Source organism: Excalfactoria chinensis, chromosome 2, assembly GCF_039878825.1.
Source record: "Excalfactoria chinensis isolate bCotChi1 chromosome 2, bCotChi1.hap2, whole genome shotgun sequence".
Lineage (NCBI taxonomy): Eukaryota > Metazoa > Chordata > Aves > Galliformes > Phasianidae > Excalfactoria > Excalfactoria chinensis.
Genome location: NC_092826.1, coordinates 46,359,717 through 46,383,345, shown reverse-complemented (window position 1 = coordinate 46,383,345; position 23,629 = coordinate 46,359,717). Strand labels below are relative to the sequence as shown.

Here is a 23,629-nt window from a genome sequence, read left to right as displayed (position 1 = left end):
ATTATCAACAGAATCATAGAATCTTTGGAGTTGGAAGGGACATTTAAAGGTCATAATGCATGTTCGTGTAAAAAGTGTGATGTCCTCAATCTTAATGTTTTTATTGATTATTAAAATATTAAATTTTAAATTAAAATGAATTTTAAAATTTTATTTAAAAAATGAATGAAATAGTCACATATTTTTGTCTCAGCTTATAATGTATTGAATAGTTTTCCTGCAATCTCACACCATTTTACATCATTTGTTAAAATAAGAAGAGAGTAAATTAACAAAAATATTTACAGTACTTTTGAAGAAGTTGAACACACAAAATTTTATTAGCGGTAATGACTGGAGAAGTTAAACACATAAGACTTCAATAGTTTGCAGTAAGAACAGGGAGACTATTACAAGTGAACAGACGCCATGATACAAGGTTTTCTGCTTGTGTTGAGTGACGCATGACCTTCTTGAATCTTAAAAATGAGCTCTTCTTCAGAAGCATTAAAAATGATAACCTTAAGTTCATTATATGTTTAGGGACTGAAATTCTTGTTAGTTTGTATTAAGTTCTACACAATTTACATGCTGTCTCAGTAGTTTTTTGACATTAGTATTTGTTTTTGATCTTTTTCAGTCAGTCCTGATACGTTTACATTCAGAAAAGTACAGGGAAAACAAAATTAGAAGGCAATCATGATGTCCTTACCTTTCTACCAAAGACACCATGACCATTATGACCGTGCATATCGCCATAAAGCACTGCAGTCAACAGTAAGCCAGTACCAAAAGGAAACAAAGAGTAAATCTGCTGTCTATGCTCAAGGATCTGCAGCTTATGCCAGGGGCTCTGCAGCGTATCACCGTGCTTCTGCGGCAGACTTCAGCCTTGAGTCTTCAGCAGCATATAGCCATGGCTCTTCAGCCCACAGCCTTGCGTCAGAAGCCTACAGCTATGGATCTACAGCCTATGATCATGCTGCTATGCAAAGTAAGAGGTCTGCTGCCTACAGTTTTGACTCCGAAGCCCTCAGCAAGAGCTCTGCTGCCTATAGTCATGGATCTGAATCAATCAACAAGCTGGCTGCAGCCTACCGCCTGGGGTCAGAGACCTACGGTCTTGGGTAAGGCTAAAAGTAAATCTGTCTTAGAAACAGTATTTTAGAACAAAAATGTGCTACCGTATCCCGTTGGTATCAATGGCAAAACTCTCAAGCTCTTCAACACAAGTAAGCTCTGTGACACGGTTTCAATATATTTTCCAGACCTAGTGTTTTCTTTTGGCTTTGAGGCTGGGAAGCACTCTGGTCAGCTAGTTTGCTGGGCTAACTTGTGTGATATTTGGCATGAAAACAGCACTGACAAGGCTGACGTAGCTGAATGATGGCAAATACGAGCTACACATACATTATCCAAGCTGGGTGGGCATGAGCCCCCAGAATTGTTCTGCCATATTAAGACAGCTGAAGCTAATATTCAGTGCTGAGAGAGTTTCTGAGTTGAGGCTGGCTCTTATTTGGTTATTTGCATAAGTTTGGCCTCTTTGCATAAGTTGAGCTGACATGTTCATATATCATTAAACACTGCTTCCGCATGGTGTTTTCATTTTTCTGCTGAGTAGATCAAGAAATTGAAATTTTCACAGTGAAAATAAGTTGAGAGATACTACTTTCAAATAATACTGTAACTGTTTATTTTGCATTAGAACAGCTATGCTTAGCTGCCATTATTTTAGTTTAATTAAGGCAGTAAATAATGCTCAAGCAATTACTTCAGCAGAATATCTTAGATGCCATAGCCTTGTGTTACATGTATATATCTCAGAAGTTGGGGAGCATTTAAGTAAGATTAGAGCAGCTGATAGCAATAAAGAAAGCAATCAACAAGTTATAGACAAAAGTATATATCTCAGAAGTTGGGGAGCATTTAAGTAAGATTAGAGCAGCTGATAGCAATAAAGAAAGCAATCAACAAGTTATAGACAAAACATCTGCTCTCCATTATATTTATATAAAATTGTTAGCAGAACTAATTGAGACTTGTTCACCAGAAAACTTGAATTTTGAAAACATAATATTCTCCAAGGATTTTGGATAAATATGAATTCTGATCATAAGTGTTGAGGGAAGGTCTAACTGTACCACAGTAAATAATGCCTGGTGATTACAGCCTTCACTTGTCTTTCAGGAAGTTCAGGGTTAAGAGTCCACTTACCAGAGCTTGTTCAGGAAATTGAGCCTCAGGAAGTTAGAGCCCAGATGAGTGACTTGACTGTCTTGGGCTGGACATTATCCAGTCTTTCCTGTTGAAATAATTTCACTTGTATAAATAATTAACCACTTTGTGAAGTAGCAAAAAAGACTCATTTATAATCTGCTGATAAAGGGATGCAGACTGGAGATGGTGGGACTGGGGTTTTTTTTCCTAGTGAGAGTCAGGTTGGGGAAAGTATCCCAAATTGCTCCTGCCCTACAGTGATGCAGCTGTGCCTTCTTGTTGCTGCTATACCTAACCCAAAGGTTTGCTATTCTCGTATAAAACTTTGAATATTCCAATACATGGAAACATTACCTGAAGTTACAGTAAATGATCGTAAAAATAAAATCTGCCAAGTCCCATTGACAAATGCTTCAGTGATTGAGGATTTTATATACTTATTCTGAGATGCTGGTCGTCTTGCCAAGAACTCTAATCGTTTAATGTACTTTAACTATACTAAGAGAGCCTGGAACATTTCTAGGTTTCCTATGTGCTTTGTCTGACATATTAGCTTTTGTTTTGAAACAGTATATTTGGTGCTACTTGCAAGCTGCTTTGTAGCTTAAGTGTTGCCAGCAGATCTCATGTACTGTCCTGGCAATCAGAGATGAGAATGTCTCAGCTGTAATGCTTCTCTGTGATACTGTCTTTGTACCAGAGGTATGGGAAACTCAGTGCTGCTGTGGGAGACAAGGACTTAGGATAACTTAAATTGCTCTTGCACAAAACTTAATGCATGGAAAAATTATGGTAATTATGGTAAATATGATCTCAATTTTGGTATTTATTTGGCTTCTGAAGCAACTTCTTGGTAGCCATTTTCAAGTTGTACAAGTGGTGCTGATTTGAAGTGCGGAGGGATGTTTTCAGTTCTGCTGGTTACCATTTGCCAAAGCTGTAAAATGCTGGGCTTGTAAAACAAACTGAGTTTCACCAAGCAAAGGGTGCCATGTCACACCTCGCCTTCTCCACCAGCTTGGAGCTGCCTCAGCCCTGCGCTGCTCCTCTTGTCCCTGCAGGGCTGTGAGGCTCTGATTATTTTTTCTTTGTTTCTTTCTGTCACTTTTTTTGTCTTTTCTTTTGTAAGTTCAGTATTTTGCCTTTGCTCAAACTTTCATTGCTTTTTGTGTGTCCTTTTCCTGGCTGGCAGCATCAAGTGAAGACAGTTGTGTAACAGAGCTGCTTTCTGACACCAAATGGGCTTGCTCAGTGAGAAAATGTAAGTTAATGGTGTGGCTCAGGTATTTGTATTGATTTGCAGTTCAGGACAGGGAAGAAGACAGGAACATAATTCAGATGAACGAAGCAAGGAGAGTAGAGGCATCTTACTGGCTTGCAATTAATTAGTGTCAGATAGTAATGCTGTTCTGAGCAATAACGTAACCAGGAGCAGCAGAGGGCTGAGTAAATATTACACTTTAAGAAACATGAGAAGACTGTGAACTTGACCTCTGTGCTGGCTCTGCTCGTCCTTCATTTTATTATAGGTGAGGGTTAAGGAGAAGGCTTCCAAACACCACAGCCGAGCACGGAAATCATTTTAATGTAACCTGTTACATGGAAACAATTCCCCTTTAAAACATTTGTTGTGGAATCCGTGTTAGGGAACAGCATGATTATTGCCAGTAGTATTGCTTGGGCCCTTGACAAATCCGTCAGCAACTTGAAGTGAGTGTAGTCACCACGGTGTGCTTCTCATATTATCTTTAGAAGCCGGATTAAATGAGCTTTCTTGTGAAATGCCTATATATATATATATATATTTCTCCTGGGTTTATCAATCCACCCTCTCCTCTTCACAGTGAATGGGTTCAAACATTACACACTAGAAAATAAGTAGCTGCAGGAGGTGAGCCTGAGAAATGCCTCTTGGCTAGTGGAGCTCCCCTGGTACAGCGGTACAGCTATGGTATGTGCCAACAGCATCTCTTCCTGCTGGAGGAATAAATGAGAGAGAGACATTAAAAAAAGCATCCTAAGGACAAGATAATGATTTTCTAGTAGTGTTGATGAGCTTACCTTTTCATGCTGTGGTAGAGTAACTGCAAAATAGGGTGTTGTGGCCCCCTCCTAGGATACATTACTCAAACCCAGGCTTTCTTTGTACAGGGTGGGAACCCTGTCTCTTTAGGCACAGGGACAAGGACAGCGCCAACATACTGAAGTCTGTTTATATCTTGAAGAAGATATAAATGAGGATATACACGAGGATATGGCATCAGAACACAACCTCTTTTGGGTTGTCTCACAGGGAATGCTAATAGCGGCTGTTTTTTAATATCTCTACAGGGTGATACCTGTGCTTTAGCATTTATAACCACCCAGCTCCTCCAGTCCATACATTCAGTGACTCTGTGGTGCAACTGAGAAAATGCTGGCATTGATATTTTAACGTGCTGAAACCATCAAGAAAGGAGGACTCCAAGCTTGGGTCACCAACCTTGAGGAGGCGCCATAGATAACATCTGACCTGGAAAAAGTACATGTGTGCTAGCTGGGTAGATCAAGTGAGGCTGAAAGCTGTTAAAAGGTCATGGTACCGTTCCTCCCTGCGAAACCAGAGAGCACTGATATCCTGCTCCTTCTCCTCTGGGGAGATTCTGTTCCACATATCAGATAAAAGGTTGGAACGCTTTAAAATAAAGGGCAAGATTTTAGAAAGCAGTTCAAGAAAGCAGAGCCCTCCCCTAGGCTACCTAAATAATGGTTGTGGGCAGGGTTTGGTTTTGTATTGCACAGGAAGAAACAACAATAACAAAAAAGAAAAACATGGAAATACACCTCGTGATAGCAGTAATAACCAATTTGTTTTCACATGCAAAAGTGCATCTGAATATTAATTTCTGCTCTCATCCACATAGCTCACCCTCAATGATAGGGTGGGCTGGATGATAGGAGGTTTTGGAAAGCAGAAATGTTTTCTTCTACTTCATATTTATTCATCTCAGCTTTCGGTTCCTGCACTCCTATTCTGAAAAAGGTTTTGGAGTTGCTCTGGATACTCCTGAAAGCACCAGTTGGGTGCTCTGGTGTGGATGTAAAGCAATTAGAAGGTTAGAAACAGCTGTGGGAACAAATGAGAACAAAGTAGGAAGCGTGCTCTGTCAGTGTGTTAATCCAAGGTATTCTTGTAGCTGACATATCGGGTGTAGTTCCTATTATCCTGCCCCAAAAAGTACAGTCTGAAACTAGGAAAGGACTGGAGATTGTTAAGAGGAGTGGAAGGAGGATCCTCTCTACCTAGAGAGGCCAAGGGACTGGGGCTCTTGTCTTGGGAAGGAGGCAAATGTGGCCACGTAAGAGTCTATACAGTAGTGAAAGATATGCACAGAATGAACAAGTAACATTACTTTTCCCTGGTAATCTTCACACAGAGCAACGATGAAGCACAAAGTATGTTACATTGTCATAAACTTAAAACAGGTTCAAAAGAAAGTGCTGTCTGCCGAATATAAATAAGCTGTAACCTCATTTCTGTATCATCATCATAGTATCATAGTATTGTGCGAGTTGGAAGGGACCTTAGAGATCATCGAGTCCAACTCCCGGGATTCGAGCCCTCTGTGTAGCAGAGCGGCACTTCTACCCCCTGCTCCACAGGGGGGGATTCGAACCCGGGCCCCCTGGTGTTGCAAACGGGAATTCTACCGCTGCGCCACCGGAGGCATCACTGTAGCAGTGATGCAGCCTCTTACTCATAAGGTTCCCATGTCTTTTCTTTTTAGAAGAATCAGCTTTAGACTACTGCTATAGTAGAGAATTGGTCTAAAAGCATCCTTGTCGTTAATCAATATAATGCTTCCTAGCGGGATATTGCTTAGTCCAGGTTGTGTTTTTGGAAGAGCAGATGACTGCAGCAAATTGTTCACTGTTGTGACAGAAAGCCTGAGTCCAGTACATGACTGGAGGCCTTACATGGATCTGTTCAGTTCACAGATGTCACCTGTGGCTTTGATAGCAAAGTGTTCTGAGCCCTAGCATAGTACTTATGAGCAGCCCTCATAGTACCTATGAGCAGCTTAGAAACAGCGCAAAGACTCCCACTGCAGCTGACCCTTTAAACTGAAGAAGAGCAGGAAGTAGTCGAGGAAGGTGCTTTTCTCATTCTCAGCACATACACACCAGGTGCATTTTCATTGTGCCAGCCACAATAATCCGGTGGCTGCAGCAAAAGGTGCCTTGATGCTCAAAGTTTAGAAAATTGCAGTGAGTGGGAATCAGCTGTGAATGTATTTTTATCCTATTCCTCATACCTCTGCAAAAGACCTAATTTTATCCCAATTTTTTCTGTCTGTGATGAAGATGTCTGACATCAATCTGAAGGGCCTAGGGGATATTTTCATTAATGCCAGCTGTGGAAGGCATAAATTATGAAGGTGGGGTATTCAGATTCAGCCTCTTGCAGTGTTTGATTTAAAAAGAGAAAAGGAACAGACTTGAGTAATTCTCTCCTTTTTGAGTAATTTTAGAGAGTAAGAAGTAAAAAAAAAGAAGAATATGTAAAGAAAACATCAACAAAGGCCTGGCAGAGGGACTTGCCACCCATTGATTCCTATGTCACCCATTAATTCCCTATATAGGGGCGGAATCTGAACCCAAACAGAAAATTAAACTGATGGGATAGCCGAATTCTGTTTTGGGAACAACAAGTAGTTTTGGATTAAACAGTACTCAAAACACAGAGCTGGACTTGATGAGTTGGATTTATGGGTCCATTCCAACTCGGGATATTCTATGACATTTTCACCACATTTTGTCTACTTTTATGAATACAGAAACTTGTCTTTTAAACTGAAGACCAAAAGGCACCAATCTTATGTGATGTAGGAACAAAGCAAGGAGTTGAGTGGCCTCCTAAATGGTTCAGCCTACAGCCCCAAGGCAATCTGATGGCTGAGTCACGATTCCAGGTTTACCCCATTTTAAATTAGGACAAAAATAAAAGTCAGCTGCTGAGTAAAGGACAGATGTTCCTTACAGATCACAGTTCATTTATGAAAGCTAATTAAACTTTACTTTTACTTTCTCTCACCGTTTATTTGACAAAGAGTTGTCTCCATGCATTTCTGGTCGGCTGTCAGGTTGTACCACATCATTGCCAAAGCCAGGATGGAGGCAATTTTTTATTTATCTTCAGTCTTACATTATGCACGTGTTTCCTTCTCAGTATGTATGAGTTTTGGTTGTTATCCAACTATGAGTATGGTCTGGCTCTGGTCTGAGGAGCCTTACTGAGAGATGGCATGCCTTAATTCTGCTCTTGTGTCTGCGCACATCAGTAAGTTTGTGCCGTGCAAACAAACCTCCAGTTCAAAAGTTGCTTTTTATTTCGATGATGTTGCTGAAATAGAGATGAACAGGCAATTCAGGGATTTATAAAAGGCTGGCAGCTTGTAAGGATTCTGCAGTTCTAATGCCTAAATCTGAGAGTTAAGGATTCTGTGTTGCATTTGGAGAGGAGGAAGGTATTTAGAGTGCAGTTCATACCATTTTTAACCAAATAGGACTGCCTCAAATGTGCTTCTCACTGCTTAGAAGTCCTCCCCTGCTGGTGGGGAGCAGAATTTGCCTTGCTTTTCGTTCTTCCCACTCACCCATTCCCCATCTATCTGTGCTATATGAAATAGCATTACCTCTCTCAGCTCTCTGCTTTCAGTGGGCTGGGGTGGTATGAGAGAACTCCACTTTCTGAGCCCTATGCATTGCCCTATAATTTCTTTGAGGAGTCCTAAAAGCATCATTACTTTGGATATATTTGTCCACCAACAATATTTTTGTTGGAGACCAGACTCGAATTGAGAGCTGTGTGTTTTAGGAAAATAGAAGTCATCAGTTCAAATACGATCTTCAGAATGACTCGGTGGTCTTAGCAACTAAAATTGGGTATACAAACTCACCAGTCCCAAACCAAGCAATGCAATGTGCATTGCCACCAGGTATGTTGTTTATTCTCTGTATTTAGATTTAATATCAAGGGGCATCAGTGTTATATCTGTAATGATCTGCTTGTAAAAAGTGCATTTGGTTTCGTTTCCAAATGACAACAAAAATGAATTAGTTTAATATTATGTTGGAATGTTTCTTAAAAGCTTTTTTTTTTTCTTCTGCATTTAACAGTGTCATTTTTATTTCAGACTGAAAGATTCCAATTTAATGATTGAAGATCAGTCCTATAAAATGAGCCCCAAAGCAAAGAGAGCAAAACAGAACTTGGTATCTGAGGACAAAGAGAATGAAGCCATAGACTATTCAGTACCGATATTCACAGGACGGTATGTACATTTGTTCATTTTTTGACAACCTCTGATATTTTATTAATGAATTTTAAAATAAGAAATCCTCTTTTTTTCTTTCTTTTTCTTCCCCCCCCCCCCCTCCCCCCTCTCTTGGACTTTGAGGTGGTTGTTTGCACTTCACATGAATGTTAAAAAGATGAGATGTTAAGTAACTGGCAGAAAGTCAGTCATGGGGCATTCAGAACCAGGACAGATGGATCCAGGTGTCTGGACTTTGTTTCAAACATGTCACCAGGGACACTTCCTATGAAATTACGGTATAATTATAACTCCATTTACTGGGAACTGGATGAGCATGTTGTCCATGTTATTTAGTTTGTTCTTGTGGTTTAAAGGCTTGCAATCCTGTGTCCCCTGTCAGTCACAGGAACAATGAAACAATGTGCTAATGTTTTGTCCTGGCAGAGGGAAAACCTGGGATGAAACCAAGTAGTTTTTCAAATCCCTTATAATGATTCATACAGATCTCATGCGTTGGTGGTATTTATTGTACAGCTACTACTGACGTAATATGTTTTACTGCAGCAGTGTCCTCAGTAAAGCTGAATGTGAACTTTGTGTGGAAGCCAGAACCAACACAAGCAAGGAAGCTCCCTTGTCCTTTCTGGGATATAGCATAATGATTCTGTTAGGAGTCTATGACAGATCAGGTCTGGCCATTTGTTTAGACTGATCCATACCAGGGTGGGATATGGAAAACAGGTTTCTGATTTGATGCCAGGAGAAAAGTTTCTTTCCCACTTGCAATTGAACAGAAGCCTTCCTCCAGCTTGCCTTTCTTTTGCCATGCACAATATTCATGGGATTCTTCTACACTGTTTCTGGGAGTTGGTACCCTGTGCCTGCTGCTTGGTCAGCACTTGGGACACAACATCACCTCTGCTCTGTGGCCAGACTTATGCTTTTGTGTGATGCTGAGTTTCACTTTGTCAGTGGGAGGTATTATTGCTTTTGCCATCAGAGCATCCTGCTTTTGTGATGAGGCCAGCAGTTCTGGGTTTTATTCATTCCTTTCAACCATCCTGGAATAATTTTTTACTTTCCCTTTATATATTTCCATGTCAGATTCACTTCCCAGCAACATTCAGAAGTGCACACTGTTGCATTTTTCAAGTATTTATCTGGAGTTTCAGCTATATATATTCTGTGATAAAAATACATAAATATGTCTCACAAGAAGCTTGTAACAACATATTTTCAAGGCTTCTCACTACCTATATACTTTACTCAGCTGTTGCCATCTGTGTCCCATGCCCTCAAACATTAATATACGCCCTTTTTATTTTGTCTGCAGTCTACAGAAGTAAAATTTATAGTGTCGGTCAACTGATGGCTGTGCTCCTGGATGTTGATCTTAGATTTTACACAGGCTCCTGTGATCTTAATAAAGCGTGACCTTTCTTTTTTTATGTCACTTTTTTTCCTACAATGAATATGATAATAACTAATTCAGTGTGATAATGTGTGGTTTATTTGCTTGTGACTGCGTGATACCTGCAGATGCTAAGTTAAAAGATACTGACAGATTCTTACACCGTACTATTCATCTTCTTACTACTGCGGGAATCAGTCTCACTTTTTGCACTTGGCAACTCCAAGTTGTCTGTGATTTCGTGCCACTGAAGTGACCCAAATGGATTTTCTACAATTACTTTAAAAATATAAGAAAGGCATGCAATGCCAACTCAACAGGGCATGAAATGTTTGGGATACTTTTTTAGGTTTTATACCTGTCAGCATCACGTCCATAAGCACATGCCAAGGCTGTGGAAATTGCATGCCACATTCCTGTCAGGTATTTATTTTTGTTTAAAAGATAGCAGCTGAATCATGTGCATGTTATATGTCATTCCCAAATTCCTCCGTGAAATGGGTGTGTGGTTTCCCATGGGGAGATAGCTTTGACAAGGAATAGTTATTTATAAAGATCAGGTCTACGTGCGTTCATTGGCACTCATGTCTGTGCTGCTCGATGACCTTCAGCACTATGTCACCCTTTACGTGATTTGCTTCTATTTCAGACCATCAGATTCTGCTGGAATAAATAAATAAATAAATAAATAAATAAACAAACCCTCACTCAGATTATTCAGTTCATATCTATTTTTCTGAAACAGATAGCCTTATGCTTGCAAGATAAAATTAGGGAAAGCTAGCCATTATTCCAGATAATGACATTTGATGTAATGCCATAGGTGCTAAAAACGCTTGGTATGGGTTGTGGGACTGTTTGCAGCCACCAACAAGTATAAACCAAAGAACTGCAGATGTCAGATACTCTTTAAATAATAATTTATGTGTCATTTGGAGTTTGATCTTGTTTCTGTTAAAAAATTATATTCTATCGTAACACTTGAGATGTGGCTGCAGAATCAGTTCTTAAATGGTACTGTCTGCTGCTTCTGATGCTGCTTCTGATCATTGCAGGAAACTTGTTTTTCTTTGATCTGGGAAGATTGCAGCAAGATTAAAATGCTTAGCAAAACTAAATATTTAATACTGTTGAACAAAAGCCTCTAGGGACCATTACTGCAGACAACTAGGCTGAGTCTTGTATTAGACTGGGGATTCATCAGCTCCCAGGAGATGCTTTTATTCCTGGAGGTTCATATTGTATAGTTGCTGAGATCTTAATTGCTGTTATCAAGGAAGTAATGTCAGTTTGCCTTTGAGACATAATGCCACTGATTCATTAAAACTGAATGTAGATAACTGCATTCATATGCATTAAACCAGGCTTTCAAAATTGTCTTTAGAAATTTGTCCTATCTCTGATATTTCTGGGAAGAGCTGATGTGCTGGTGTAAAGAGAATCATCACACTGATACATTTAAGGATCACTGAAGGACCCTGAAACACAGAAAGGCAGAGTTAGAACGTGTGAGGGAAGTCAAAGCTCTAAGCTGTTAAAGCTTCTAGCTTTTGAGGATCTTTTATGAGTAATTATGCTTACAGCATACTCCACTGCTTTACTGTATTGCATCTCACTGAATTGACATTTTGCTCTAAAGATAAGGGGTTGGACAGTTAGTTATAGGCTTGAATCCAAATTTTCCTTAATGTTGAGATGTCCTATCAAATGCATAATGTTAGTAATCTTAGAGAAAACAGAAAATCATTTTGATATGCAGCAGAAGCTGATCAAACAGCGAGGCTGTGCTTGAGTGTATTCTGGAAATAAACAGTGGCTTTTCTCTCTGTAGTGTTTGCAAGACAGCTTGTTCAGTACTCAAACAGAGCCTCTTCATCATGCCATCTAATGTTCATAGAATCGACATAAAATGGCTTGGGTTGGAAAGGAACTTAAAGATCATCCATTTCCAGTCCTCCTGCCTTAGAGGGCTGGATCAGGCTGCCCAGGACCCCATCCAACCTGGTCTTGAGTCAGGGATGGGACATCCACAGCTCCTCTGGGCTGCCTGTGCCAATGCCTCACTGCTCTTCCTGTGAAAATTTTCCCCTGACATCTAAACTAAATCTTCCCTCTTTTAGTTTAAAGCCATTTCACCTTGTACTATCAGTGTCACACCATGTAAAAAGTTGGTCTCCCTTCAAGTACTGGAAGGCCATAATGAGATCCTCTCAGATCCTTTTCTTCTTCAAGCTGAACAAGCCCGACTTCCTCAGCCTGTATTCATAGGAGAAATGCTCCAGCCCTCTGACCTAAAGTAAATAAACTCAGCAGGAGGTTAATAATGTTTCTCCTTAGGTCGAGGAACTCTCATTGTATATGTGTTACTATAGAATCTATGATTTCAAAACACCATGACCTCAATAGTACTTCCACATGTGCATTTGAAAATAGGATTGGAGCTGCTGGGAATACAAGTTCTTTGCATCCTAATTTTGTAGAAATGCTTCAAAGAAATCCTTATTCATCTCCTTAAAAAAAACTTGGAAGGTCAGTCATTCTGCAAACATTGAAGGACTGAACTTTTTATGAACAAAGAGAGCTTGTGTCATATATTCAGTGTTGTTCTCCTATACAAAGAAAAAGAGATCTCAGAGAAGAATATTGTTATACTGCTACAATTATGCTGCCCTTTGATATTCTTGCTGCTGATGCTAGGTCTGTACATCACTGACCCTTGAGCCTAACAGATATGTGGATGTGCTTTAAACTCATCACTGTAGGAATGGAGATAATAATTGATAAGTGGAAAATTTACTTGGCGTGTTTGTACAGAGGGGCATTGAAAATGGCCATGACTTAAAAGAGGGAGTGAATTCTTTGTCATTCCATGGTTCTGCTTTGAATACCTGTGGACTGTTACAGAAGTAACTATCTTTAAGGCAGAAATACATTATGAAAGACTGTTGGCATTTCAATATCCTCTGTAGTTGACTGGCTTAATAGAAGATATAAGTGGAATATGTTCTCTGCATTTTCCAATGGCATTCTGCTTTTTCAACCTTCTTTCAGTGAAGTAAACATCAGTGGGATCACAGACACAGAAGAAGAAAGAATCAAAGAGAGTGCTGCCTACGTTGCCAGAAGGAATCTCTTTGCTACTGGTGAAGGAGTTAGTGTCAGCAAGGTGGCCAAGTCTGTCTCTGAGGAGGAACATCATGAGAAAAAATCAAGGAAAGTGGCAATACGGGAGTCTGCAGAGCGTGTGGCCCTGAAGAAAACGGTAAAAGAATAGAAGTGAACACCTAGGCGTCTACTCTGACATCACAGCCCTGATTTACACTAAGAGCAATAGCAATTACGTTAGTAAATCCCGAAGTATTTTCAGTGAAAGCATTTTCAGTGACTTAAACTCTAGTTATCTTGGTGTTAGGTGGTAAGAAAGGAAGCATCAGACAGTGTTTGGAGAGAGGGAGGCAGAATGGAACAGGAGAATACTCTTTTTGCTGTGCTCATACCTATGGAAGTGGCACAACATATCCCACCTGAACCATGAGGCAGTTTTTAGGCAGTACTTGGTGATAAGAAGGTGATGGGATAATTCCTCACATTTTATGGTCTGGGGACAAGTTTGTCCAAAGTGCTTATTTCAGTGTTTTAATTACAGTGTGAAAATAAGGGAGGCAGTTGTCAGCATCTGGAACTGAATGTTTAATTTTGGATAGCTTTGATACTTCTGTGCAAATCATTAAAAATATAATCAGATGTTGATTATGAATATGTTATGACCAGAGGGGGAGAATATATTAAATTGAAATTTAATTTAATATAATTTAATTTAAAATTTAAACATGATTTTATTTAGGATCATTTTGAGGGGAAAATACAGTTAAACCAAATCTAGTTATTTTGGAAGGATGAACTCTTGAGTATAAAAACTTTTTTTGTGTGTGTTCAAGTGAGATATATACATTAAACATTCTTATCTGGATTTGAGACTGAAAATTGCTTTTTAAAAATTAAAAGCTACTGTTTAGTTTTAGTGTTTTGCACTTGTAAATAATGGAGTTTATAATGAGATGTTTCTTTTCCAGCTAGAAGATACTCAGGCATTTCACAAAAAGTTGAATCAAGATAAACTTTTACATCCTCCTGAGTTTGTTATCAAACCTCGTTCTCACACTATCTGGGAAAAGCAAAATGTCAAATTTCATTGTACAGTGGCTGGCTGGCCAGCACCCCGTGTTACATGGTAAGTTTGTATCTCTATCACTTGAAGTCACCCCAGTAAATGCAGCATATTTTCCAGTAAAAATACAGAATGGATGAAAATACAGGTTTTGAGGCTAGCCTAGGCCTTTCAAGTCTCTGTACAAAATCAAAGCAAAGTACTGAAAGTATTTGGTAGCAGTGATACACAGGTATCATGCATGTTTTTCATATAAACATCCAACTTACACTTTCTGTCTTCTGATGAAGGAAAATAGCAGTGCAATTTATCATCATCACCATTAAACAGATCGTTAACAAGGCCAAGCTGGATGTGGATCCAGGCAGCCTGGCCTGGTGGTTGGCAACCCTGCACATAGCAGGGGGGTTGAAACTGGATAATCATTGTAATCCTTTTCAACCCAGGCCATCCTATGATTCTATGATTCTATGAACAAGAACTAGCTGCTTGGCTATTGAGTAGATATAGTATGCAGCCTCTATGAAAATGAAATATCATTACACCAGGTGTTCATAGAAGTCACATCCTGATTATCTGAAGTCAAATGCTATGGATAGATGTTGGATTAGCCAAATCTTCTGAAATCTTGGAATCTAATGGGAGCTTTCCATTCACTAGATCTTTGGATTAAATCATTATTGTAAGAACTCCATAATACATTCTTTGCCATAGCTGAAGGTGCTGTTTGATTCTTGAGTTAAAGTTTATCCTGAATGAAATTTAGTTTGACTAAATTAACAGTGACTTGTGAAGCCTTACAGTCTTGCTGCTTATTATGCTAATTTTTCTAATCACTTTTAAGCCACACAATCAAGTCACTAAGACAATAGATATAAACTTTTCTTCAAACGTAAAATGAGATTCGACACTCACTTTTTAACTTAAAAGTTTCTTCTAGAATGTGTGTATAAACATATGGATATGCATATAAAATGAGCAAAGAATAAGCCCCTGCTTGGTGTTAAGCATTGATGAGGAATGTGTCCTGTGAAGATTCTTTTTTGTGGAGACGATAGAATACCACTATTATATCATAGTGCTAAGAATCTTATTTTGTAATTAATTACTTGAGTTGCTTAATAGAGTCTGTGTTTATTTAGGTCTTAAAAAAATTAATTTTGGGATTTAACAAAAAGAAACACTAAAAGGTACATTAATAGGCTAGAGCTGATGCTTGGGAAGTACCAATAGGTAGGCTCTTTACAGATGCAAATTTGCAACTGCTTAACTATTTTGACGTTCCTCCTAAAGCAGGACAAACGCCTCAGATCTGGTCTCTGTTGAATATGAATAATGTTCTGCTGCACTTGTGACTGTAATCCAGCTCTGTAACATGAACTTAACCAAGAAGACAAGAACAGAGCCATTTGCATTTTGCTCGAGATCCACCTTGTCCTGAAAACTGGCATGCTTAAAAACCAAGCCTTCAGTTATTTGCCTTTGCTCTTGCTTGAACCACCCTTTCATCTACATGCTAAATATGGATGGTGGAAATTAATGCATTATTTTATAATACACATGAATTCTAAAGGGACTTTCGTTTGCCGTGAGCTACTAATGAGAAAAATGAGCTCAACCCTTTCCGCAGGTGTCTTTGCTCAGAGTTACAGAGCAGTACTGACCTGGTTCTGTCAGCTTGCATTCAGAATTTTTGGCTAAATGTCAGTTGTATTTTCCAAAGAGTCATTCTTTGTATAAGCATTGAAGATCTTCTCATGTTGTGCATGATAAATTAGAAAGCTTCACAGACTTTCACTAAAGAAAATCTTACTGTGTGTTGCAGCTGTCCTGTCTCCCTTAGAAAAAGCTTATGGAAAACCCAGGATATTTGAAACCAGTAGCAGAAAGCATAAACTACCAGTGCGTAATGACAGTGGGAGGTTGCAGTCCAATATTAGCTAATGACTTGGCTCTTCTGGAATCTGTGTTTCCAGAAATAACAAGTGGCCCTTCTAACAGGAGCACTATTCTTTCCATAGATAAATATAAATCAACAAAAATTAAATCATTTATTTAAATAATTTGATAATGAACACAAATGAAGTAAAATTCTTCTCCTTTGGCAGAGTAACTCTGTTAAAGCTTAATTCCGCCCATCAACACATGCTACCAAATGCCTTCAATGCCAACAGGATCCAAGGGATGCCCTTGGATCAAGGCCAGTCACGTTCTATGCGATTTTGTGCTCACTAGAAAGTGTTAAGAATTGGTAATGTTATTCTATTTTCTATAGAATTATTTGACACAGGACAGAGGACATAACATTGCTCAGATGTTGCCAGTCCTGTGGGCACCACTGTGCAGAAGTTAAATGGATTCACTTCCAGTGGAACAATGCTGTAGGTCAGGATAATGAAGTGTAATGAAGCCAAGTAGATCTGCACATATTTGGAGTTGAAAACAGAGGGTATTGCCCTGCATCAATTCCCTCTGCATAGATGTTTTACTGAAAGGATGATTGGGATGAAAATCATTGAGTGATTTTCACTCACTTTAGTGCTTGGATAAATCACAGTGTATTACACTGCTCAAATATTTGTAGCCAGGGAAATATTCTTTATTCCACAATGCTGAGAGTGCTGTAAGGCAATGCTCAGCTTTAGAGGTGTAGTAAACTCATTGTGTTTTTTGGTAAGAAATACAATTGCATGTTACTGATTTGTTTGGTGAAGCGGGGCATGTCACTGGCAGCAAACTGCTTCTCCTTCCTGATTAATAATTGTGAGATAAACTCATACTTAGAATCAGAAATGAAAAAGCAAAGCTTTCTGGCTGGCTATCCATTATGAATTATGAAAATAAAGGTTTATTTGGGCTATATCAAAGTGAGAGATGAAGATATTGATCGTGCTTTGTATTTCTACTTCCCTCATCCACACAGCATGGAGAAAGCTATACTAAAGGGTTGGACAATCTCAGAGCACATTCCTTCTTTATGGACTGCAAACCAAACCTAACACTGAATTGTATTCAGTACTTTTTTAGTTTTACTAGACTTATGTTGCTAGTTTACTCCAGGTCACTGCTACTCAATCAAGACTTAAGTTTTATCTAGGAACTTCATGCACTGTTCAGAATGAGCGACCTTTTAAGCAATGGTTGATGATGAAGAACCTACTACCGAATTCTTCCCCTGGGAGTCTTATGCAAACTTTCAAATAAATTCTGAAATCAGCAGTCAGCTCATTACTGATCAGTACTGGTTCATTCCTTCAAATTACTCACCAGGAATTTTGACCTGTAAACTTCTCCTGGTATATACCTGTACTAGAAAATACTCGTAGCACATGCATGTGAAAGCAGAGTTGGTTTTGGTATTATAGCTTTTGCTAGATGCCTTGCTGCCTTGCACTTTCTCATGAAGACTATTTCTTTTTACCAGTCTAATTCTGCCTGCTTTGAGGGTTACACACACACACACACACACACACAAAACCAAAAACAAAAAACCATAAAACCAGTAATTTCTTAAATGGCATTCCTGTGAATATGCTGGTTTTAAAACTAGATCAAATAACCAAATATGCAGACCAAATATGCATGATACCCAGCAGCCAAGGACACTGCAGAATTTGCATTATTTGCAATTCAGAAAATGCTGAAACATTTCTCGTGTGAATTTTCCATTCTTTAACATGTAATAACCTGAAATTCATGGTAACATAAGCTTATTTTCATTCTGTTCAAGACTATTTTTCCTTTAACAAGAAAATAAAATTCACATGGGACAGGTGAGAGATAGAAGTTAAGCTTCTAAAGATATGTCTTCCCAGGATAAACTATATTTAGGAGAAACATGCAGAAATTGGTTAAGTATTTAAAATACCACCTATGTGACCTTTTATAGTATATATATATATATATATATTCTTCCACTTCTGATTTATTGTTTCTTTGCTTTTCAACAGGTACAAAAACAATGTTCCCATTGATGTACAGGCTCACCCTGGCAAATACATAATTGAAAATCGATACGGGTTGCACTCCCTGGAGATTAGCGCGTAAGGGAATGTTAGACCATTTAACAAATATCTTGAACTGAAATGTTGCTATAGACTGAGACCTGCAAAATGTGGACATTTCTCTTGGGGATGAGAAGTATCAAGTTTATACAGCTGAGATTAATGCTGTCTGTTAAATACTGAAGCAGTTCTGGCTTTCCTCAATAGAGGATATTCAGTTTACCTAATTGAGTAATTGATCTATATTATTCTGCTTATGGTTGACTCAGGAACATACTTTTTCCATTTGTCCTGCATAAGTACAGTTAAATAGGAGGAAAAATCTAGTTCAAGGTAAAAATATTAGTTAACAGTTTTTCAGATATGGGAACATCCTGGTTCTTAATGAAGAGAGGAACAGGACTGAGGAGTCCTCACTTGTACACACGCACACACACACAAAGTTCTTTAATAGTATTCATCTTCCAATTTGGAAATTTTTGCAGTAATATTGTGTTCAAAAGCATTGACAATCAGCAACAATCTAGTTTTTACTATCTAGGTACCACTAGGTGCCCTTTGAAAATACTGTATTTACCATTTCTACAGTTTCTGCATTAGGCATATCTCCACAGAAGAGAGTAAACTAGAGAAAACTTGGAGACAGCAGATGAACATTGTCAGATATTTATTTCCTACTTCTGCTGTAATCTAGATTTCAACTCTGAAAAAATATTTCACATTATTTTTTTGTCATTGTCTTTTGAACACAGACAAAAACTTAATGTCTATGACCAATCCAGTGTCCGGAGCATAACTCCTGAGCTTTTACTTATTTGTAGATTTTACCCAGATTTCTGAAGGCTTTTTTTGGTCTAGAACAAAGGGTTTGCCAGGCAGTTATGGGTGTCCAACCTAACCTTTTCTATCATTTTAGATGTGATTTTGATGACATCGCTCAGTACCGGGCATCTGCTATGAATGTTAAAGGAGAAATTTCAGCTTATGCTTCCCTTGTGGTAAAGAGTAGGTTTGCAAAATATTTCTTTTCTTTTTAATGTGTATTTCCATTTCTGTGGCTTAGGGTGTCTTTTCCCCTCAGTGATAATGCTGACTGCTCTTTTTCTCTTTGCACATCTAGGGTACAAAGGAGAAATTGATGCAAGCCATTTGCATGCTGGGACATTTTCCATGCCTCTGAGCCGTAAGTTGCAATATATGCTTATTTGACACATTCATTGGTGATTGATAGTGACATCATGACAAATGAATAGGCAGAATATTTTGTAACGTTATTTGAAAAAAGAGCAGGTCATCTTTAGGTACTGTGCTCTTTCATTTCAGATGTGTTAATCTAATTTGCAAGGGGAAACAGCATTGCCTTCTAGATCTGTATCTTTTTATTCACAGGAAGCATCATTTTAGTATTGCACTTGGCTGTGAAATAACATCTGTCAAAAAGAGAGACAGTTCACGTCATGCAATATGTAAAAACACGTCCAGGAGAAAAGGGCTGGAGGGTGCATATGTGTCAGTACACTGCTAACTTAATACGCTGCTGCTATGTGATTGCATGTGGTGCAAATGTGCATAGCTGGGAGCAAATCTGAATATGTTATGTCCAGGTTGGATGGGGCCCTGGGCAACCTGATCTAGTAATTGTGGAAGTTTGGTGGCCCTGCCAGGCAGGGGGGTTGGAACTTCATGATCCTTGAGGTCCCTTCCAACCCAGGTCATTCTGTGATTCTGTGTTAAAAAAAAATAAATAGTTGTTTTTGTTTTGTTTTGTTTTACCTGGGCATCAGCTTCACAGTTTGAAGTGATTTATAGTATTGCATGAATACTTCCATGATCCGAAATGCTAAGAAATCCAAAAATTTATGTACACTGAGTGACATAAGGGCCCTAAGACCTTACTGCAGCATCACAAGTAGGCTGAGGGATGTGCTGCAAAGACATATGATAAGTCCTTTATGTAGTGAAGCTCTGAAATAACAGAAGAAAGGTCATTCATAATATTACAAAATGCAAGGCCATGAGTTTCCAGTGTTACTTGGAATTTATCATTTAGTAATGGAAGCAAAACATACCGGTTTATCTGCGTGCATTGTTCACAGGAAGACTGTGAGCTACTAGCGTAGGGCAGTTGTGGAAAAGAGGAAAGTGACCGTAAGTGTTATCAGCAGAGCTGTTTTCAGGAGAATGATGAAAGCACCTATGCCAGACATGGGTATAAGGCACATAGCATATTCTATCTCAAATCTAGCAGTAGATAACCCTGTTCATTGCAGGGAAGTTCGACTAGATGACCTTTAAAGGTCTCTTCCAACTCAAACATTTCTGTTGTTCAGGTTATACAACATCAGGAAAGGTAAATTCAGGAACAAGCACGGGTCACCTGAAAGCCTGAGGGAGTGGAGAGCTCAGTTTTATTTTAAAAGTTCATTAAAAAGATCTACTTAGGCTAAAAATATGAAGACTGAGTGGACACATAACTGTCCTGAGATGGAGCAAAGAGTTAAAGAGGGAAATAAAAAAGGAGTATTTGCTAAAGATCATTTTACTTGAATAAATCAGTCGTCATAAATAGAAGTGAGTTTAAATTACAAGCGTACACATATGATAAAATGATAATATAACACATCTGAAATTTTGGAAATTCTGTTCTGAAATTCTGAAGGAGCCTTTCCCTGAAAAACTGAACTGAAAATGTATGCATAAAGAAATAGCTGTTTCTCTGTGATATGTAGGTGCCTGGATTATGTGACCCTGCAGTAACCTCTGAATGTAGATACTGAATACATGCTGTTTCTGTTCATACCTTAAACTTCACCTGAGTTTGTGTTTATAATCACTGGGCACTGTTGCTTACTACTCTTATCATGAAATGAAAGAATAAGTAAGCAGCCAGACTTTTTTCCCTTGTACAGTTGGTGTTACCCCACATGGCTTCGCTTCCAGGTTCGAAATCAAGTTTGTTGACAAGTTTGAGGTAACGTTTGGGAGAGAAGGCGAGACGATGAGTCTGGGCTGCACAGTTGTCATCAGTCCTGATATCAAGCTCTTCAAACCAGACATCGAGTGGTACCGCAATGGTGAGAATGTTTGACACAAAGTAATATAAATCTGTTCAATGTAGATGTTTATAATTTCAGCATGTGTGAATGTCAGGATGTAACAAATACTTTATTGGTTTCATAAACAGGAATATTTTCTCTATTTTAATTCAAAGCTGTTCCAAATTTGGCATAAGTGAAATGACTGTTAGAAAGTGGATGAAGGGCTGAGAAAATGTATTTTATCTTTTCTTTCTTTCTTAAGCTTAAATACTAAAAACATTTTACAAGCAGTAACTTCTCTGTGACCCATTGACACAGTCTCTGTAGCTTTTCCTATTTATTACATTTCTCAAGTAATTACACAAGGCTGTTGTGCAGTAGCCAACAAAAAGCTGTTACATTCTAAAGTTAAACGCAGACCAAAGTTGGCTTTCATCTATGACTGTCTTTGAAGACAGAAAATCGAACAGTAGGGATGGTCTCTTGTGTATTTCCAATCTATTTCAAGCTATACACAGCATTCTCAATGCATTCAGCTAATTCTCATTATGAAATTCTCTAATTTATAGGTGTTCTTATTACACCATCCAAATGGGTCCAGATGCACTGGTCTGGGGAGAGAGCTTCATTAACACTGACTCATGCGAACAAAGAAGATGAAGGTCTTTACACTCTGCGTGTTGTGATGGGAGAATACTATGAAGAGTACAGTGGTTATGTCTTTGTTCGAGGTAGGATACTGCTTATGAACCACATCACTGGAGAAATGAGGAAAACCTTTTGGCAAAGTAAATCTCAGTCATTTTAGGTGTTTATTTCCAATTTATGTATGTATATATGTATGTTTACATGATATAATAGCTTACATAAAATCAATTATATTAATTTATATAAATATTTTATACAATTGATTTTAGCATTACAGCTTCCAAGTGTTATCTTTGGAAAAACTGAATGCATTCCTAAAGCTTTGGTGTCACATTTTAGAAAGCTTGTAAACCATATTGGCATTCTGGGGATGAATTTTTTGTTGTTGATGCAACTTCACTCTTTCTCAGCTTCAGTTTTTGAACAGTACTGAACATAATTCAAAAAAGGATAACTCTATGATGTAACTTTATAATGTATTTTCATAACCATCTCACACTAGCTGAACTGCATTTTCTGTTCCATCTGAGAGGTTTTCACTAATGCACGATGCTCAGAAAAAATACAGTAGAGAGGAAATATAGAGATACCACTTAGAGAATAACTACATGCACCATTACAGACTGGGAACTGAGGTTTTGGAAAGCAGCTCTGCAGAAAAGGCTCTTGGGATCACAGTGGACAGTAGGGTGAACAAGAACCAACAATGTGTCCTTGTAGCAAATGCCAGTGATATTCTGGGCTGCATTAGGAGCAAGGTCACCAGCAGGTGGAGGGAGGTGATCCTTCCCTTCTGTTCAGCACTGGTAAGACATGTTTGGAGTGCTGGGTCTAGTTCTGGACTCCCCAATACAAGAGAACCATGGACATACTGGAGAAGGTCCAGTGAAGGGCTGCAAAGTGAAAGGAACATCTGACACGTGAGGAGAGGCTAAGGGAGCTGTGTCTGTTCTGTTTGGGGATGAGAGGGATCAAAGGGTATCTCATCAATGTGTACAGATGCCTAATGTGAGGAGTGAGTACAGAGTGAGACACTTTTGTTGTACCCAGTGAAAGGACAAGAGACAGTGGACAAAAAAGGGAAAAGTCCATTTCAACTTTTCAAATCTAAGAAAACACTTTTTTACTGTGGTGGTTGTTGCACATTGGTACAAGTTGCCTGGAGAGGTTGTGGAGGAGATATCCTTGAAGACATTAAAAGGCCAACAAGACACAACCCTGGACCCCTGCTCTGAGTGTTTCTTCTGGAACTGGGATGTGATCTGGTGGACACAGAAGGCTCTGCCAACCTTACCCTTCTGTGATTCTGTAAGGAAAAGCAGAAAATGTGCCTCCTTAATTTAAGTACAGAATTAAAATGTTATTCCTCTGGGTGTTGTTTGCTTGTACCATGCAAAACTTCCTTGTATTTCTATTAGAGCAAGTATTTCTTTAAGAAGAGCAGTGGCTTATCAGGCTACATGCTGACTCTATATCTGTCCCAGCTGCTAAAAGCAGCTGAAGCATGTAATGCTAATTCAAAAGACTCTGGAAATCTTTGGCTCTGAGAATGTGTTCAGAGTGGTACTGTGTTCCCAAGTTTAGCAAAGCTGCGTGAGAGATAACAGCCTGCTTGGAAAATATAACTGAATCAAATGTTTTTGTCGCTCTAGGAAAGTGTTTGCTGGAATGTGTGTGTGAGACCTCGCAACAAGGAAAAGAATCAGGGATTGCTTTCCTTGCCTGGTTTTGAATTGGGCTCCCTTATAAATAAATGATCACCCTCGTTCCCTCTACATCTTCTAGCACTTACAGCAATGAAAGTATGACCTAACTGTGAACCAGCTACCCCTTTCACAAGAGTATTTTACTAGCCAACTGGT

At 38.8% G+C, this 23,629-nt stretch overlaps 1 protein-coding gene across 1 annotated transcript in view; it reads left to right on the top strand.

Annotated features, from left to right (window-relative positions):
* The first annotated feature begins 678 nt into the window (after nucleotides 1–678).
* The window catches only part of MYOM1 (myomesin 1), a 66,231-nt gene continuing 43,280 nt past the window's right edge, over nucleotides 679–23,629 (top strand). The window contains exons 1-9 of the mRNA XM_072328612.1: nucleotides 679–1,106; nucleotides 8,376–8,513; nucleotides 12,961–13,171; nucleotides 13,983–14,140; nucleotides 18,028–18,120; nucleotides 18,998–19,086; nucleotides 19,202–19,264; nucleotides 20,991–21,155; nucleotides 21,689–21,850. Coding sequence (XP_072184713.1) covers nucleotides 679–1,106; nucleotides 8,376–8,513; nucleotides 12,961–13,171; nucleotides 13,983–14,140; nucleotides 18,028–18,120; nucleotides 18,998–19,086; nucleotides 19,202–19,264; nucleotides 20,991–21,155; nucleotides 21,689–21,850 — 1,507 coding nt within the window. The remainder of the gene's footprint in view (nucleotides 1,107–8,375; nucleotides 8,514–12,960; nucleotides 13,172–13,982; nucleotides 14,141–18,027; nucleotides 18,121–18,997; nucleotides 19,087–19,201; nucleotides 19,265–20,990; nucleotides 21,156–21,688; nucleotides 21,851–23,629) is intronic.